General features: G+C 39.1%; 1 protein-coding gene across 1 annotated transcript; it reads right to left on the minus strand.

Annotated features, from left to right (window-relative positions):
• Window positions 1–206: 206 nt before the first annotated feature.
• Window positions 207–20,055, minus strand: matcap2 (microtubule associated tyrosine carboxypeptidase 2). The gene is made up of 7 exons (XM_006635775.3): window positions 19,774–20,055; window positions 15,865–16,547; window positions 9,583–9,726; window positions 8,493–8,625; window positions 6,108–6,413; window positions 5,074–5,171; window positions 207–1,137 (listed from the first exon to the last, which is right to left on the minus strand). The coding sequence occupies exons 1-7, from the start codon at window positions 19,796–19,798 to the stop codon at window positions 979–981; spliced, it is 1,548 nt and encodes a 515-aa protein (XP_006635838.2). The 5' UTR covers window positions 19,799–20,055; the 3' UTR covers window positions 207–978.
• Window positions 20,056–20,644: the final 589 nt, after the last annotated feature.

Here is a 20,644-nt window from a genome sequence, read left to right on the forward strand (position 1 = left end):
AAAACTAAAATGATGTAACCAAACTGCCTGATGTAGGTTTTATGTGCATTTTAATTAAAACTATACACTGTAGAACTTACTGATGATATTTACTGACTAAAGGAGTAATGTGTAAGACCTCTACTAATGTTAACATTTGTTCAACAGAACTGTAGATTAGGCTTTAAATGCCTGGGAAAGACAATTCCACCCAATCATACTGAGACTTGTATTTATATTATATTTTATTCACTTTGCTCTGTGCTTTTAAGAACAATTTCTCATTACAATTCATTGCCTTTAAACTTTGAAGATTAAGATAAAATATTAAGTGCAAACCTTTTCACAGAATCCATACAAGATGTTGGAGTAGCAGCAGTATTGGTACTTTAGGAGATCAAAAGCTGAAGAACTCTGTCATTTCACAGTGATTGTAGGTTTTACTCAGTATAAACAATGACCACAGCACTTCATTTTGATGTGTGTATTTGCTAAACATTATTTTGGGTAATGAACCATTTTTCAAATGTCAAATTACAATTCTTGTTATAGCTCTGTAAAAAACGTTGTGTAAAAATGTAATTGAATCACTGTAAAACGATCTTTTCAGAAGCTGACATTAGATACTGTATGTGTGAACAAGGCTGTTGCTGTAGGTTAGGTGCACTTATAAGTGAAAATAGACCAAAACGATAAATTTATCATCCCCTTCATGTAACAAACACTTCTTAAAGAAGAATAGTGAACAATTTACTTTTTGTCTACAGAGACTAAGAATATGTAGAAAACATTAAATGTTCAAAACAAATTATTTTGTATCACAACTGTATTACTATTATTATTGTTGTTTTTATAAGCACTGTAGTATTAGTGTTTGTCATGAAGTTCAGTTTAACCACCTAAAAAGGGTTGGAACTGACCAGTTAATTATAGTCTTGTTTCTTTTCAATGCTTTCATTCTTGGACAGATGAGACTGGGAGGTGTGGAGAAGCAGGGATTCAGATTAGAGCCTGCAGTTCCTCGTCAGTGAGCTGGTTGGCATCCATGATCTTGTTAAGTTGCTCCATGTAGCGGGTCTGATCCTGCAGGAAGTGGGGAATCCGAACTTTGTCCATCGTGGCCAAATCCTTCAGACGGTCCACATCCTCATAAGAAACCTTTGAAAACACAAGGTCACATCGCTTTTAAACAGCAACCACGCCACACTCTTACCCCAAGTTCCAAAATTGTAACTCGGAGATCCCTCTCTCGTTTACATGTCACATTCTGACACAATGGAGCACCTTTTGCTGTCTCCTGCCCAAAGACACTGCAAAGCAGGGTGCATTAAGTGCATTTAAAACTGAAAACAGCAGGCACTTTGTCAGTGAAAGAGTTGTGAGGGTCTGGAACAAGCCGCCCAACCGTGTCGTTGACTGGCTCACCTGCTGAATGGCCTCCTCTCGTTTCACCTTTCTTATGCTCTTATGAGAAGTTTCATGAGACCAGGGAGTAGCAGACTCTTTTCTCTTAAAGACACTAAAGCCTGTGAATGCTGCAGAGGGGAGACAGAGCAGTCAATATAGAAGGCATGAAATGAAATTGCTCCAACAAGCAATAGCCTTAATTCACCGTGAAGCTGGTGTCCAGGTGAACATGGTGGTGCAGAGATGTTACAGAGGAAGCAAGGGCAAGGAAGGAAGGCATCAGTGGCTGGGAGGGCTCCAACGCACAGAGGAACAGGTGCGCTATGATTCCATTTATACAGAAGGGTGATGGCCAAAGCTTAAGGTAAGAGGGCAGAGCTTGAGCACAGCAGAGGAGCCACTGAAGGGCAACATGTACAGTGCCTTGCGAAAGTATTCGGCCCCCTTGAGCTTTTCAACCTTTTGCCACATTTCAGGCTTCAAACATAAAGATATAAATTTTTTATTTTATGTGAAGAATCACCAACAAGTGGGACACAATTGTGAAGTGGAACGAAATCTATTGGATTTTTGAAACTTTTTTAACTAATAAAAAAATGAAAAGTGGGGCGTGCAAAATTATTCGGCCCCTTTACTTTCAGTGCAGCAAACTAGCTCCAGAAGTTCAGCGAGGATCTCTGAATGATCCAATGTTGTCCTAAATGACTGATGGTGATAAATAGAATCCACCTGTGTGTAATCAAGTCTCTGTATAAATGCACCTGCTCTGTGATAGTCTCAAGGTTCTGTTGAAAGCGCAGAGAGCATCATGAAGACCAAGGAACACACCAGGCAGGTCCGTAATACTGTTGTGGAGAAGTTTAAAGCCGGATTTGGATACAAAAAGATTTCCCAAGCTTCAAACATCCCAAGGAGCACTGTGCAAGCGATCATCTTGAAATGGAAGGAGTATCAGACCACTGCAAATCTACCAAGACCTGGCCGTCCCTCTAAACTTTCAGCTCAGACAAGGAGAAGACAAGGAGAAGACAAGGAGAAGACAAGGAGAAGACTGATCAGAGATGCAGCCAAGAGGCCCATGATCACTCTGGATGAACTGCAGAGAACTACAGCTGAGGTGGGAGAGTCTGGGAGAGTCTGTCCATAGGACAACAATCAGTCTTACACTGCACAAATCTGGCCTTTATGGAAGAGTGGCAAGAAGAAAGCCATTTCTCAAAGATATTCATAAAAAGTCTCGTCTAAAGTTTGCCACAAGCCACCTGGGAGACACCCCAAACATGTGGAAGAAGGTGCTCTGGTCAGATGAAACCAAAATCGAACTTTTTGGCCACAATGCAAAACGATATGTTTGGCGTAAAAGCAACACAGCCCATCACCCTCAACACACCATCCCCACTGTCAAACATGGTGGTGGCAGCATCATGGTTTGGGCCTGCTTTTCTTCAGCAGGGACAGGGAAGATGGTTAAAATTGAGGGGAAGATGGATGCAGCCAAATACAGGACCATTCTGGATGAAAACCTGTTGGAGTCTGCAAAAGACCTGAAACTGGGACGGAGATTTATCTTCCAACAAGACAATGATCCCAAACATACAGCAAAATCTACAAAGGAATGGTTCACAAATAAACGTATCCAGGTGTTTGAATGGCCAAGTCAAAGTCCAGACCTGAATCCAATCGAGAATCTGTGGAAAGAGCTGAAAACTGCTGTTCACAAACACTCTCTATCCAACCTCACTGAGCTCCAGCTGTTTTGCAAGGAAGAATAGGCAAGAATTTCAGTCTCTCGATGTGCAAAACTGATAGAGACATACCCCAAGCGACTTGCAGCTGTAATCGCAGCAAAAGGTGGCTCTACAAAGTATTAACGCAAGGGGGCCGAATAATTTTGCACGCCCCACTTTTCATTTTTTTATTAGTTAAAAAAGTTTCAAAAATCCAATAGATTTCGTTCCACTTCACAATTGTGTCCCACTTGTTGGTGATTCTTCACATAAAATAAAAAATTTATATCTTTATGTTTGAAGCCTGAAATGTGGCAAAAGGTTGAAAAGTTCAAGGGGGCCGAATACTTTCGCAAGGCACTGTATCTGACAAGGAATCTGAAGCACTGGGAAAGAAGCTCTGAGGCTTGACTACCCACACAGCTGAAACAATCTGGGTGGAGGAAATCAGGAGTTTGACACAAGAAAGAGTAACTGTGCGGCTGGCAGAGAGCAACAAGGCCTGGCAGCATCAGGGAAGGCAGCTGGCAAGTTGGGCAATCAAGTTATTTTAAAGGCATAGGGAGGCTGGACTGGAGAGGCTTGGCTGGCAAAAGGTGCACCTGCAGAAAAGACATCAGAAATGAAGATGCACTTGGCTCCTATAAAGGTTATGAGAGGACTGATGCGGCTGTATAAGGAAAGACGGAGGTCAGCACAGCAACACCGGCCACCGGCACACTTGTGCAAAGTTTCTGTTTTATTTTCACTTTGGTTTTGCTTTCAAATCTGCCAGAGATTCAGGATAAGTGTTCACTTACACTGAAGAAAAAGAGGAGCCACAGAATATGGAGGTACGGCCTGTCTCTGGGGAGTGCCAAATACAAAAACAAAATGCTCAAGTGAGTCAGCGAGAAGTGTAATATTTATAAACGGGTAGGTGGGAGCGGACAAGTTGAGGTCTCCTGAAATATTGTTTACAATGCCATTAAAAAATATCATTTTGGGGGGTGTTTGTTCTTGCACAGACCTCCACTCACTACATTTAAAGCTTTGTCAGTATAATGTTTTTTTTTTCTTTTTTGAAGTAATTGAGCAAATTATTCTTTCACAAAGTCCACACTTAAAATGTGACTCTCGGAAAAATACGATGTAATTCTTATAAATATCAAATTCCAAGACTTACTGTACACTGCTGCCAAATTGTCAGACTGCAGTTGCTTTAACTACCTGAAAATTTACAATTTTGCGCTGCTGCTCAAACAATCCTGGTCATAGTTAGATAGTGACCTGGGTCACATTTAAACCCCTAATGCCTTTACCGGTTACCTCAGCAGCCACATAATCAGTTTTCTTATATAGAAAGGTTATAAACCTAACGTTATAACCTATCGTTCTCTCATAGTTTAAATAATAATAATAATTGCTTACACTTATATAGAGCTTTTCTGGACACTCCACTCAAAGCGCTTTACAGGTAATGGGGACTCCCCTCCACCACCACCAATGTGCAGCATCCATCTGGATGATGCGACGGCAGCCATAGTACACCAGAACACACCACACATTAGCAGCTATCAGTGGGGAGGAGAACAGAGTGATGAAGCCAATTCACAGATGGGGAAATTTGGCCAGGACGCCGGGGTTACACCCCTACTCTTTTCGAGAAACACCCTGGGATTTTTAATGACCACAGAGAGTCAGGACCTGGGTTTTATGTCTCATCCGAAGGACGGTACCAGTTCACAGTATAGTGTCCCCATCACTATACTGGGGCATTAGGACCCACATGGACCACAGGGTGAGCTGTTGGCCCCACTAACACCTCTTCCAGCAGCAACCTTAGTTTTTCCCAGGAGGTTTTCCATCCAGGTACTGACCAGGCTCACACCTGCTAAGCTTCAGTGGGCTGCCAGTTGTGAGTTGCAGGGTGATATGGCTGCTGGCTAAATGAACCGATAATAATGATGTTGATGCTTACCTTCCCTAGAGCTGTCAAGAGTGGAAAGTTGATTTTTTCTCTGTGCCTCAGGATTTTGAGGATACCATCCAAGTAAACCTGGTCCTTACTGAAACAACCTAACAGGACAAAAATGAAATAAAGTCAAATAGAAATAAAAAAAAACAAGGAAATGAATATTTTCTATTTGTACAATTGTCTATAGCTGTTATCTGAAATTAACTGCAGATGTGTTACTAGGTATGCTATACTGTTTTGTTTCTAGTTTAATAAAAGAAAACGGAAGAAATAAAGAAATAATATCAAAATAAGACCAAATCCAGCATGGCAGTGCCCACCAGAAGTACAATTTGGGACCACATGATAGTCCATCCATCCCTTTTTTGAACTGCTTCTTCAATTTCAGGGTTGCAGAGCCTATCCTGGCAAGCATCGGGCGCAAGGCAGGGTACACACCCTTGATGGGACGCCAGGCCATTGTGGGGCAGAATGTCAGAAACACAAAAATGCACTGTGGTTGATTTTCCCAGGAGCCAGTTCAGCTACTGGTATGTCTTTGCTGTGTAAGAAGAAACCGGAGCACACAGAGGAAACCCATGCAAACTTGGAGAGAACATGCAAACTCCACACAGATAGTACACTGAGACTTGAATCCAGGTCCCCTGCACTATGAGACTACAACACTAACCACTGCATCACTGCATAGGCAGAGCGGTGGCACTGTGGCTAAGGATCTGCGCCTGTGGCTGGAGGGTTGCTGGTGCAAATCCTGCGGCCGGCAGAGGAATCCTACTCTGTTGGGCCCCTGAGCAAGGCCCTTAACCCCAGCTGCTCCAGGGGCGCTGTGCAATGGCTGACCCTGCGCTCTGACCCCAAGCTTCTCTCCCTGTCTGTGTGTCTCATGGAGAGCAAGCTGAGGTATATGAAAAGATGAATTCCTAATGGAAGAAATTGTATATGGCCAATAAAGTGATCTTATCTTATCACAATGCCACCCACTCCAGTACAGTACAGTAAGAAGATATTTCAGTTGAATTCTGCCTGGGATTTCTTACCTGGAACAGCAGTGTCAGTCTGACCCCTCTTGGCCCGTACGCAATAGTCCCAGCGGGTATTGGGGTCTTTGACAAAGCGACCCACCGAGTGGAAGAGCTCAGTGAAGGACATGCAGCTGGCCTGGTATACGGTGTAGTAGAGCAGTGCGGCTCTCCACAGCGTGGGGTCCTTGCGGAAAAGCACGCTGTGGATGCTGGCCAGGCCCTCCTCTGTGGGGTTGATGGGCTTCAGGCTGTGCCTTTTCCGCCCACTCCAGTTACACCAGGGCTGGAGGCTGTTATTAATGCCCCGGAAATAATGAGTGCCTAACAAGAGAGAGCAAATAAGCAAGTGCCATATACTGCATTTATACAGTATATACAGCCTCAAATGTGAGACTATTCAGACAAAGCAAGTGACACGTTTTATTGAAACAAAAACTGACCGTTTTACTTCAGTTGACACATTAGTGAGAAAGGAATCTAGGTTATTATGCTATACTAGAGGCAAAACAAAGCTCTCCTTAAATACTTGTTATTTGCATTTTATTTGCTGACTTCTCCTCTGCTTTCAACACAATACAACCACTGTTGCTTGCACAGGAACTCTCCAAGTACTTCAATCTGAATGGTAACTTGATGAGGTGGGTGCTAGACTTCCTAACTAACAGGTCTCAGCAGGTCAAATTGGGGAAGTGCTTATCTGACATTGCTACACATCAATTGGATCACCGCAGGGCTGTGTCTTGTCCCCTCTGCTGTACATTTTGTACACTAATGATTGCATAAGCAAACACACAGATGGACATCTCATTAAGTTTGCTGATGACACAGCCAGTCAGTTTATTAAAGGACATAGAATACCATCATGGGCCCATTCTAAATACTTTTACTCAGTGGTGCAATGCGTTCTCCCTAAAGTTAAATGTTTCAAAAAGAAAGGAACTGGTTATTGATTTAAGGAAAAATACCACACCCCCTCAACCCACTATAATTGATGGTCAGTCTGTTGAAATTGTAGATGACTGTAAGTACTTGGGACTGGTCATTGACAAAAACCTAAAATGGGACAAATGTTGTGACACTATCTATAAAAAAGGTCAACAGAGACGCTTCTTTCTTAGAAAACTCAGCTACTTTAAGGTAGATAAAACTATTCTTACACTTTTCTACAAATCTTTCATTGAAAGTGTCTTAACATCCTGCTGCACTTGTTGGTTTGGCAACATAAGTACCAGTAATTGTAACAGGCTGGGTAAATTAGTGAATATAAGTGGCAGAATAATCAGGAATAATCAAATCAGCATCCTTTACAAACAGAGGGTGACTAAGAAAACCAAAAGCATCATAGAGTGTGTGTCTCACCCCTTCCATTGTGAATTTACACGTCTCCCATCTGGGAGACACCTCTGTGCCCCCAGGTGTAAAACCATCAGAGTCAGGAAATCTTTCATCCCCACTGCAAGTACACTCTTAAACAATGCAAAGTAACTACAGTACCTTGTCTCTTGTTTCTTTTCTCCTGTAACACTACTGTATTATCTTCCCTTTTGATGGTGTGTATTTGTCATTGTGTTGTGGTTGACTGTGCCGTAAAACAAATTTCCCCTAGGGGACAATAAAGCTTGAATTGAATTATCACAGTGCCTTCTTTCTTATCTCACAGTGACTTCTTTCTTACCAAAAACTCACACATTGAAATCTACCTCTACCTTACATGTCAAAAAGCTCACTCCCCGTAATTTCTATCCTTTCATTCTGTTGATGCATGTTTCTGCACATTACCTGTTACCTTTTTGTTGTTTTGCACACTGCCTGTTGTTGTTTTTGCACACTGCCTGTTGTCTCTTTCTTTTATTAGACAATTGTATTGTTGTTGTTGTTGTTTTTTTGTACTACGTATCGTCTGAGAGCTAGCTAAACAGCATTTCATTATAGCATATACCTGTATATGAGTATAATGCCAATAAACTTGAACTTGATTTTTTATGCTATTCTCCTTTGAAATCAAATCTTGTTCACGATAGTTCAGGTGGGTAGCTGCGTCAGCATGCGTAGGTTGCAAAGGAACAAGTAATAGGTTTATTCCATGCTGAAAAAAAGAAGAAAGAGAACACAACGTTTCGGCCGTGGAGCCTTCTTCAGGTGTGAGAGAGACAGGGCAGTAGGCAACCAACCTTTGTTCTCCCGCTACTTTACCGCTACTTTACCTTTGCCTACTGCCCTGTCTCTCTCACACCTGAAGAAGGCTCCACGGCCGAAACGTTGTGTTCTCTTTCTTCTTTTTTTCAGCATGGAATAAACCTATTACTTGTTCCTCTTGTTCACGATGCTTGTTTTTATTCAGTCTTAGTTAAACATAGACAAAGTAAAAGCCAAACGTGCAGCACAAGAGGACTTACAGACCTATTTCGTGCCTTAACATGCCTTCCAGCCAGTGCTCCCGAGCAGTGGAGATGTTGATGGTTAGAGTTGGACGGCCGTTGACTACTGTCATTGAGGCTCTGGAGAGAAGGTCATTTGTCAAGTGAACCACAATCTGCCAAAGAAAACAATTACCTTCTGTATCTAATGATGCATACAAGAAGAACGATCTCAAAGGGTTAACGATGATGACAGCGGCCAAGACTTAAATAATTACTATTATTTAAGTCAAACTAGCACACATATGAACAGCTCCAGAATACCCAGCATTGCTATAGCTGCAACAAGCATTAAAAAATAAACCATTCTCCATTTAACAGTTCTGCAGTACTCCAAGCAGTAAATTACAGTTTTAAAAACGTGCAAAGACTGTAACCTACTACAGATCCTTTGGGGAACATCAGACATTAAAAATCTTTTATTGATTCTAAAATAGTACACATATACATTAGGTATACAGATGCACTAACTGATCAGGCCAACATGCTCTTACGCTGCAGGTAACTGCATGTGAGTATATTGAAAATTACAATAACATTTTAAATTATTTTTCTCACTGAGAGTGTCACAGCTCCACTGAAGTGTCTCTAGTGTTGCAGACTAGCATACCATACACAGGTACGGTGACGACTGTTCCTTAAGACTGCAATAAATCTGGAAGTACAAGTATCTCCGTAAGATTTCGTTTTATTGTGAAGTGTGATTCAGTAAGCATTACTATGCAATTACTGTCTGATGAAAAACCCATCAGTGAAAATGATTTACTGCAAATATGCTGCAAGTGGGTGTAATGACAAAAACAGCGATCTAATCTAAACAAGAGATTTGATAAGCGATTCCACATTTTCCCCTGAAACAAAAAGATGAGATCATTCAGATGTTCTTTAAATGAGTTCATTATTTTATACAGTACATATTATAAATTAAATATTAAGTATAGTATATATCTAAATGTTAGATAGTATTAGTTATTGTGAGACAAGATATGCCACAAAGATAATAAAAAGTTATGTTTTATGTCTGTACTTCATAACTGAGATTACCACAGTACTGTAGCACAACTGTACCTCACCTCTCCCATACAACCTTCTTTCTCCATGTATTTTTTCACATGGTTCCATATCCGGCTCTTCGAAAGAAGGCTGCCACCAGTCACCTGCTCAAATGTTTCATAGTTTCCATACTTCTGCAGGGCCAGTTCCATGATCCTCACTGCCTACAAGATATGCAGTAGTACAACATGTCTCCTTAGACACTTAAGACACAATCTACAGTATGAGTAAATCATAGCGGGATTCACCTAATAAAAAAATAAGTGCTTTCTTCTATGCATTCAGTTATGGCAGGGACATTTTATTATGTATTATAGTTGTTATTATTATTACTAGTACATTACATTGTTGAAATAATGCCCTAGCACACTATATTATTATTATTATTAGTAGTATTATATAATTTCTTCTGTCTAATCTCTTTTTCTGACTATGTTTCTCCCACAGGATGGAAGGGGTTACAATTTGAAGAGACACCAATATTTCAGCGTTATTGATTTCTCTGGTTTTCACTTTTAGTTTGTGCTGCTCGTGTTCTTTCAGCAGACCCTGAAGCTGGAAGTTTCCAAGACTCTCTGGTAATACAGTAAATGGCTTTCTTCTGTTCAGAAAAAGTGCACATTACCAAGGTAAAATATTTCCTGGTAATGGAGAAAGTGGAAGTCAGCCAAGACTTTGAGAGAACCCTTTGTTCATAATCCAGTAGCGGTTTTTGCTGGCAGTAACTGTCAAATACCTTTGAGGAAATGTTTCTTAGTTTTGTTCCCAGTTTAGGAAAGATATTTCAATCGGTTCAATTCAACTTCATGATTTAAGGTAACATTTCTCTGAAGTTGCATTGCTTAAGAATTTTCTAGAGTGCTCTAAATAATACTACATACATTAGAACACAATAAATGGGCAATATTAATTAAACAATCCAGATTTTATGAAAGTAAACTATGTTCATTTAGGAAAATATGAAACACTTTTGTATGGTTTTTTTTCATTTGTCTTATGGAAATTATGATTTATTAAAGCAATTTGCATTTTCCCACACACTATGGTTTTTATGGTATTAAACCAGCTGTGAGAAGGCTACATTATGTTGCTGTTTTAATAAAAGCAGTTTGACATGACACTCAATAGAGTTCACATTCTCATTTAGAGGGTTTGAGGAAGTGTTACTGTAAACCCTAAGAAATGTACTCTTTGTTTGCACCCATACGGAACTTTGTATTACAAAGTTCGACACATTCTACATTAGTAAGGTCACATGACCTCTGGCATCTCGCTGTGAGAGAGCTCATGGGAATCATCGCAGTTTGATGTCAAGCAGGGAATTTCTTCTATTCTCTTGGACTATTTGAACACCACTGACAGGCCCTGTACCCTCCAGGTATATACTAAATGCTTTTTTGTGTTGGAAGTTAAAAAAGCTATACTTAAATTGCTTCACAACAACTTTACTAGCGCACAGGATAAGTTAACGATACTGCAATTACATGATTAATGATACATCTTTGTTGATAAAGTGCTGTTAAACCAAATGTATTAATATGAATATGTATATTGATAGTATCTGAGAAAATTATGAATATCACAAATTATTTTACTCCTTTGTAAATGGAAATCTATAAATGATTCAACTTGAATTTCACTCAAATAAAACACATTACTTAAAGGAATTAATTTTTGTCTGAGTCAGTAAGTCAGAAATTAACTTTTCACATACCTATTTGATTTAAACATTTATAATAATAATAAACTTTATTTTATATAGCGCCTTTAAAGGTGGCTTCTCAAAGCGCTTTGCAGGATGACAATAACAATAAATAAGAAGAATACAACAATAAATAGGAAGAATACAAAGATATATACAAGAATATTACAATTACAACAATACAACAATAACAATAGAGGAGACCGTGGAAGGTGGTACTAAGAAGAGCAGAGGGGTGAAGAATGGAACCAGTTAAGTAAAGGCTTTTCTGAAGAAGAAGGTTTTGAGTCTGGATTTGAAGGAGTTTAGAGAAGGTGACTCTCTGATATCCTTGGGCAAAGAGTTCCAGAGCTTGGGGGCATAACAGGAGAAGGCCCTGTCACCCATACAATGTAGACGGGCTTGGTCTTAGTTTTACTAAGTGTTTACTAGTGTTATTTCCATAATTGTTCAGCACACATGTTCTTGGTTAGGCACTGTTCTGTGTATAAAAAAACATACTGTATATCTACAAACCTTAAAACCTTTTTTAGCTTTCATTGGTTTTATATGAGCCTAGAAATAACCCCGGAAACTAGAGTTCTCTTATTTTTTCCACACTACTGTATGTAGTGATATTACCACATACAGTAAGATAAGATCACTTTATTAACCCTATACAATTTCTCACAGTAGGAATGTCTTTTCACATACCCCAGCTTGCTCTCCAGGAGACACACAGACAAGGTGAGAGAAGCTTGGGGTCAGAGTGCAGGATCAGCCATTTATACAGCAACCCTAGAGCAGTTGAGGTTAAGGACCTTGTTCAGGGGCCCAACAGAGTAGGATTCCTCTCCTCTCCCAGCTGTGGGATTTGAGCCAGCAACCTTCCAGCAGCAGGCACAGCTCCTTAGCCACAGAGCCACCACTCTGCCCATAAGATGCCTTATTGGGATTCAACCCAGTTTAGAATAAAACTTCAGGAAAATGTATTTATTAATACATTTTTAAACAAATTAAATGTATTAAAAAGACAATGGCATATTGGTGGCTAAACAGCAAGACCCCTAAAACTTGCTACCCAAATCCAATTCTAAAAATCTCTTCAAAAAGGGAGGATTAAAAGACAACTTTAATTAATGTAATAAAGAAAAATGCAAAGACAAACATGCTTTTTTCATACTGTATATACCAGCTCCATTTAATTTGTGTCTTAGCATATTATTACTGTAATTCGTTTGCTAGAAAACATACAAAATACTTATTTATGACATCAATTACCATAACCCATGGGACAAATAAAAGCTCTGGGACCATTCCAACTGTAATAATTTAATTAGGTTCAACAGCTCAGGGTATGCTACACTTCAAACAGCATAAACTGCATTTCAAACTGCTTTCATCTTTTTCTACATTTAATTATCATTTGAGCAACAAATCATAGACCACCATTATGCACTGACACTAATCCTAGTAGATCCTGATGATATTATACTACAGACACTAGCTGTTTACCTACCACTTCTTTGACTTCTTTCTAGATGTCAAAGCAAATTAACCTTTTACGAAGGCTACAGCCAGCATGGGATAAATAAGTGTCAGGTAGTCTCCCTGAAGTACTTTTTCTGATGAATGTTCCACAACAGTTTAGCTAAGTGCAAGTGACTTTACTCATGCTGCCTCAGTAAAGTCTCCATGCAATAGGTTTTGATGCACACAGCACTAAGAAGGATCACTCCCTATACCCGTGGATGTGCCATTAACAATTAAATTGTGCTGACGGGAACTGATTCTGGCACAATTTAAATATGCAGTGAGTTCATTCCTGTCAAGGGCATCATGTTGATTTTTATCCAGACAGCAAGGGTGACACAAGTGCAACTTTGCAGGCAACTAAACAAAGCTATCGGTATTTTCAGCCAAGCCTTATAATTAATAATTGATTCAAATGTTCACAGAATAAATCAAAGAGATGTTTTACAGGACAGTGGCATAAAAAGGTTATAAAAGGTGGCTAAAAGGTTAATGACTTTATTAGTCTTTAGTCAGAGAGTTGCATGTTAAACATGTGATCAGTGCCTCTGTATAAAAAAAGGACTGGAATTCGAAGGATCACATTTCTTCTTTTCGGAAGAAATTGTCAGCTGACTGTGAAATTCCTTTTCAAAGGAACCTATCCATCTTGGTCAGCATACAAATACATTTGTGGCCCAATACACAACATTGTGACAAAGGATATATAACATAGCATTGCCTAAACCCCTTCCTTTTCTGGAATGCAAAGAAAAACTAAAATTAGTTCCCTTCATTGGGCCTTGCCTTACATGAATTGTATAGACTGACCAAAAAATAGATATCAGTATATATCGCATTATTTAACCTACAGCTGTTCTTTCTCATTTGCACTCCAAAATGTCTGTCAGGTGCTTTCAAACTAGTAATTTGCAATTCGCATGTTGAGCACTGATAAAAAAACTGATGACAACAGCTTGCATTTAAAATCAAGGTATTCAAACGATTTGTTTCAAACGACTTTCATCTTAATCAACAGGGATCCTGGGTCTAGAAGATTTATATTTACTGTGAATGTAATTAAATGATTATGCAGTCCAATACTCAGTGGCTTAAAAAGGATTGAGTACGTTTTCTATTCTGCAAACAAGCAAAAATGTGTAACACTGTAGTCTAAAAAATTGGTTTGCGTCAGACATTTTCCTCTTAGTTAGCTTCTAGAAAAAATGTACTGGTAACATAATGTACCAAAGCTCTTTACTGACAGACAGATGAAAATTAGTGAAGAAGGTGATTCAAGCCAATGGCTTTTTAAAGAATAGGCAACTATATCTGGAAACATCACCCTAGACACACAAAGAAAGATGGCAGTATCTTGAAAGTAAGCCAGTAAGTTTAATATTAATAAGTACAGTATCTTTTTTTCTCCAAGTCTCTGTTTTAACAGGAATGTCTACACCAATAACAAATTTGTATTGGTCAGGAAAAAAAAAGCTTTTACTTTAAACACATGACTCTCTTAATGTAAGGGGGCAATAATTACTTAATATTTAATCAGCCCAGGTATTTTGTTCCACGTCCTTTAAGAAAGGTTTGGAGTGTGTCATCATGTAACTTTCCAGTGCCACTCAATCTGTCCTCTATTTTTACCCACCTGTTCAGAGAAACTAATTGTATTTTAAGGATAACAATGCTGATCTCTGATGCAGCAAGTATACCTTGTCCTCATCTTTGTACCTGACAGCTGTGACATAGGATTAGGGAACATGTGCTGTCTCGTGTTCCACTTTTTTTCCTTTATATGATTCCTTACCTGCATTCCATTAATCATTTTTGTTCGTGCAATCTTTGGATTTTAGTATATAATAACAAAGAAATATTTAAGTAATAATAATAATAATAATAAAATAATAATAATAATAATAATAATAATAATAATAATAATAATAATCTATACTTTTCTCACTCCTTTAAAAATAAACCAACTTTACACTGAAAAATATTAAACACTCTAGTACATTTTCTTATTTGTCTCAGGGGAATTATGAAATCTTAAAACCATCAACATTTACTCGCATACAAAGATTTAATGGTATTAAATTGGCTGTGACAAAGCTACTGTACGTGAAGAGCAGTTTGACAGGACTCTAATTAGGGAGAGCTCAAGTTCTCACTCAGAGTCTTTAAAGAAGTACTATACCCTGTAGTACATCCAATATAAAAGGTGCCCTTTTTAAGCTCTGGCTCGATAGTTTGTATTACAAATTTGAAGGTCACACCTCTGTCACCTCGCTGTGAGGGAGCTCGAGGCAACCGTAGCGGTTTGAATTCAAACTTTAAATTTCTTCTGTTCTCTTGACAGACCTTAAGACTGCAGCCAGTCTCTGTGCTCTCCTGGTATGAATTAGGAATTAGGAGCCTTAAATCAGTTCCAAACAACTTCATAGTGTAGCTGACATGCTAGCGGCCACTACAATTGAATGATTTATGATAGATGGATTTTAATAAAACAGTTGAGGATGACAGAAGCAGGTGTTGGTAGTGAGGCATAACTGAACCTTTCACCTACTGGACTTTTACCGAGTGCTATTTATATATCTGTTTAGCACACTTGTGTTCCAGCTTAACCCCTTTTTCACAGTAATGAGTATAATCAAAAACATCCATATCCATTTAAACCTTCTTTAAGTTTTATTGGCTTTATATGAGCTTTGAAATCAGCTCTTGAAACTGAGGGTCCTCTTATTTTATAATCCAGCTTGTATTGTGAGGTGATCCTACTCCATAAGCTACCCTTATTGAACCTAAACTCCATTCTACATAACCCACTCAGTGTGTTAAAGGGGCAGTTATCTTGTTATGCCTAACAATCCTTGGTCGCTCAATACAAATTTGACTGACTGCAGCACATTGTGTTGGCACTATGGTCACAAAATGAGAGCAAAACAGACAGTGGTGAGGACATTTTTGAATCTAAGGGGGTGACATACTCAGGGAAGAAGAAAGGGTCAAACCATTTCACATGACTCCAAAAAGAAACAAACCACACATCACATATTAGCTACAGTACAGCTACTGTATAACACTCCCACACAAAGGAAGCACCTACCTGTGTTAGAAATCTGTCAGATGCATTATTATGTTTTGCCAAGACAAGAGGGGGGACAGGACTGGTGTACTCAAACTGAGGGTTGTATGTGAAGTCTGAGTTGAAGAATTTCACCTTTTCCTTTTCCACATTCGAAGGTTTGATGGCAGTCAGGATACAGAGCTTCCTGAAAGTGTTCTCCCCATCTCTCATGGAGCCTTTAGGCAGGAGAGGGAGTTTTGTCTTTGGCAGACTGGAGAAACACATTCTCCTTGTCCTGCCCCTGGGTCTCGGAGACAAGCCCATAGAGCTCCCCGTGACAGTGATAGCATGATTGATTTTTGTGCTGCTGGAGAAACAGCCTCCCCTAAAGACCACAGACTGCTTGGTGTCCCCAGACCACTCTGGGGCCACCAGTGGCAATGGATCAATGCCCTTGTGCTGTTCTTTACTGTATACTGTGGACGAGCATCTCACAGACTTCTTCAGCTTTTTATGACGAGTGGAAAAAGGCTGTACTGGTCGTTTCTTCCCTTCTTCATGTTGCAGCAGGACATTATAACTGCTGCTTCCAGTGGTGAAAATATCTTTGAGGATGCTGGAGGAAAGTTTCTGAAGGCCCACTTGACTCAAACTAACGGGTTTGTCCATAGGACTTAATAAATACTTCTTAGAGAGCTCCAGCTCTGGCCAGTGAAGCCGTTCTGTAACAATAACACAAGAGAAATATGGGGAATACAGGGAGAATTAATTGTAATGTAGTATCAACTGGGGTATGTCAAGTTTAAGGCATTTATTATTATAACTATTGTTTTGACATGCAGACAAATCATGTGTAAATACTTCCAGGTTACGGGTTTTTACAGGTCATGTTAAATTGTCATTCGGACAAAAAGTCCTTTCAGAATGATTAGCACCAAAATGAAACTATGATGAATTTGAAACAACAATTACAATATAATGTGGCTGCTACTCTTTTGCTCAATTCCGCATGGATTAAAAGAGTGCCTTAGCTACCACTCACAACTGCAGTAAAAGAATTAAATGCATCATTAAACTTGTTTTGCTTCAAGTTTACTTTAGAGAGCGGCATTGATTCTCCAATCTATAATGACATTCAATCTCTTTTGCGGTTATACTTAATTTTTTTTTTCTCTAAATGCCACAGGCATTTGTTTGTGACTTTCTTGTGAAAACAAAATCTGTAGGATCATTTTGTCATTACTGGACTAACAATGTCAAAAACAAGGAGCACACATATTTTGAATGGGCATTGTTGCCAGTGGTAAACCAATCCCAAATGTATTTTTTGAAGTAAATGATCCAAAACTGTATGAAAGCTGAAGGCATTTTTTAAATTGTCTCAAGTTACTTGATACATCTTAGATAAGAAATAGTCATAATTTGTCCTCACTATCCTGCACTTAATGCAATAGTGTCAATAGCAATTATTAAGATAATGCAATGTTCAATTAACCAAACTGAAATATTCTAAATATAATATGCAATTACAATAACGAATATTTTTATATAAACTTAATGTGAATGTAGAACTGGGTGTGGTATATTATGAACGTACTGCATATTCTAAAGCGGACTGACAGCAAATCTGATTAAATGTTTTTTTTTTTAAAGTTTAAAGTGGTGGACACTAACTCCATATTGAAATATTTTAGCCTGACATAACATTGAATTAGAGTCTCTTGCATTCTCATTTACAAAGTAAGCTTTGTTGAATCAGATATGGCCATAAAAATGTATACAGTACTTTACATGCACATTTACAGTAAATACACATTTATACAGTATTTGTGTCAGTGTGATGAAGCTAGCGAACCAGGGTTTGTATTAGAATCACTATTCTTTCTAATTTCTAGAAATAATCTATTTAACTAGTCGAATTAGGAGAATATAGGAGGATCAGAACCCACAAGGGAAATTCAAAAAGCAAAAATAAATATGGTAACACTGAGTCTGAATAAGCTTCTTCTGAAAAATTGAACTATGCACTTGTAAAACCTCGTTTACAATACCACTTGCAGTTTTGGTCACCACATTACAAAAAAAAGATACTCTTGCTCTGAATTGCAGTGCAGCGGAGAGCTGCCACATTTGGTCTCAAAGGAACAGTTCACTCTGTCAAGCTAACTGAATCTTTTTAGTCTCAAACAGTGCTGACTACAGTACGAGGTGACCTGATTCCAGCCTTCAAACATCTCAAAGGCGCTGACAAAGTCACTACGAAGGACTTTTTCAGAACCAGCCATGAAACAAGAACCGGAGGACAGAAATGTAAACTAAAGAAGAACATTTAAAAATTGAAAGACCAAAAAACAAGTAGAGGAATGCTCATGGTCTCTGTGAGATTCTCAAAACGCTACCCTGTTGTGCTGTCAAAGTCAATATCTGGGTTTCTTTCCAGAAATGGAAGGCTGGATTAAATCCTGCAGATAAGCAAACCAAACATGCTATATGGGCCAAACAGCTTCCTCTTATTTATGGAGTTTTTAATGAAAGTTCGGGAGGAATGAAGGCAGCCGAGCTCATTCAATACAGCTGCTGCAAATCCCACTAATTCTGACGTAAGCAACCGGTCTCCATATATACCAAACATCACCCTCTCCTCTTCCTCGTTCGTTTTCTGCATCCCTCCTCCACTTCCTCTCCACCTTTGCAGCTGCCCAATTGGTCACATGGGGGTCCTATCCTCCTCGTCTAACGGTCGGGAGGTCAGCCCTCAGCCAAGCGGGTTACGCCCAATCTCCACATCCCAATAAACGATTCTAATTTCTCCCAAACTTTCGGCTGCTGTCATTCCTCGTGAAATAACCTTTCTTATGAACTTACATAGTGCCTAGCAAAAGTATTCAGACACCTGCTCAGATTAAAACTGGGACAGAAATGTATCTTTCATCAGGACAATGTTTCAAAGCCCCAAGTCCAAACTACATTGGGAGCTGAAGCCTATATCAGCAAGCAGTGGGTGCAAGGCAGAATACACTCTGGACAGGATGCTAGGGCAAACACACAGACACGGACATGAACACACTCAAACCAGGGGCAATTGTCCCAGAAACCAGTTAACCTACCAGTATGTCTTTGGACTGTGGGAGATAAAACATACTAAGCAAAACACTGAGCGGTTAATAACCTGTTTGTAAAAACTGTTGTGCTTATAAAATGATACATGTGTCGTATGAGGCTGACAACAACATATAGTGACAGACGTCTCTTAGATTGCTAAGAGAAGCTATGATAGCAAAGGAAGAATAAAAAAGAAGACCAATATATACTGCATATACATCTATTCTTTAGGATGAGTCTTTGTAAAGATTTAATCGTATGTGTATCCAAATAGGATACACATACAGTATATGCATACATTGATCACATATTTGATTACCAGCTTCCTCTGTATACAGTAGCTATACTGTACTGTATAATCACGAGGCATCATTGTTAGGCTAGAAAGGCTTTAATTCTTGAGCCTCTGAAGTTTTATAAGGTGGGACTTATTTATACTGTCACTGAAAAAAATAGGTATGCACATGGGTTAGGCTAGCTAGATTAAAAAACACATTTTTGTGATTGGAAAAAAATCAAGTATACAGCTGCCTCTGTCATCAGAGACTTACGATCCTGCATTCATGCAATTAAATAAGCCGCAATAATGCAACAAAATAAATACATATTAATACGATATTAGAAAATCCATAACAATTGTCAAAATGATGCGCTGTAACAAACTAATATACTGTATAGAAGCCCATGCACTTTCGAATTTTTTCTAGGAAGCAGACATTAATTTTACTTACAGGAAATACAGTAGATGCACTGTTTTACAGCTCGTCGGACTTTTAATACACCCCTATTTATTTGGAATAATCACAAGTTTTATTTCCTAAGAAATAACGCAAATTCGGTACGTACCAGTTACTTTTATTGATTCAAGCATTGGAAACCGAAAGAAAAAACAATCTTCTTAACACCAGCAAAGACGATTCGTCCGTTGTTGTACTTAAATGGGATAGAACGAGAAGATGCGATATTTAAAGAAAAAAATGTAAACAATAAAGAATATCAATATACGATTTTGAAGGTAACTGAGGTCTACTTTCACCGAAAGAGGATTTCATAGGAGCGACGGGGACATTAAGACAGCATGGCAATGAGAACAGTCAACGCTGCACCGGCTGGCTCTGTTGTGAGAGGAAGGCAGCGCACCGGGCGAGAGAGCACCCAGGCTGTTGCCATGACACCTGCATTACATCACAATAGCTACTTTCCTACTGGCTTGTTATATCCAACAATATGTATCGTATGGAAGCCCCGTTTCCGCCAGGGAGTGAAAAAAAACGAGCTATGATATCTTGCAATTGCGCTTTTAAATCTCAGAATTACGACTTTATAAGCTCACAATTGCGACTTCGAAATACCCCACATTTCATTGTCTGTCCTGTTGTTATTGTAACAGGTTCGGGTTCTAGGGCTTGTGCCCACGCCGCTCCCACCTTCGTGCCTCACTGCATGGGCTCGAACCCAGATCTTGCCAACTGAGCTAAAGAAGACTTTCTATTTTAAGTAAAAAAGGAATTGTACCAAAATTGTTTTGAAGAAGGTCTTCTTTAGCCCAGGTAAGACACGAACTAGGGTGGGAGCGGCGTGCCCTAGAACCCGAATCCATTACAATAACGAAAGGACAGGCAATGAAATGTGGGCTATTTCGAAGTCGCAAATGTGAGATAAAAAGTCGTAATTGCGAGATTCTGAGATATAAAGTAATACTGAGGTTTGTAAGTCG

The sequence above is a fragment of the Lepisosteus oculatus genome, chromosome 10 (assembly GCF_040954835.1).
Source record: "Lepisosteus oculatus isolate fLepOcu1 chromosome 10, fLepOcu1.hap2, whole genome shotgun sequence".
Lineage (NCBI taxonomy): Eukaryota > Metazoa > Chordata > Actinopteri > Semionotiformes > Lepisosteidae > Lepisosteus > Lepisosteus oculatus.

Excerpts from the sequence above, each read along its gene's own strand:
- matcap2 (XM_006635775.3), bottom strand. The coding sequence starts at position 19,798 with ATGCTTGAATCAATAAAAGTAACTG. Across the intron at positions 16,548-19,773 it reads TGAATCAATAAAAGTAACTG|AACGGCTTCACTGGCCAGAG; the intron begins GTACGTACCGAA and ends TTATTGTTACAG. Across the intron at positions 1,138-5,073 it reads TCTTGACAGCTCTAGGGAAG|GTTTCTTATGAGGATGTGGA; the intron begins GTAAGCATCAAC and ends GTGTTTTCAAAG.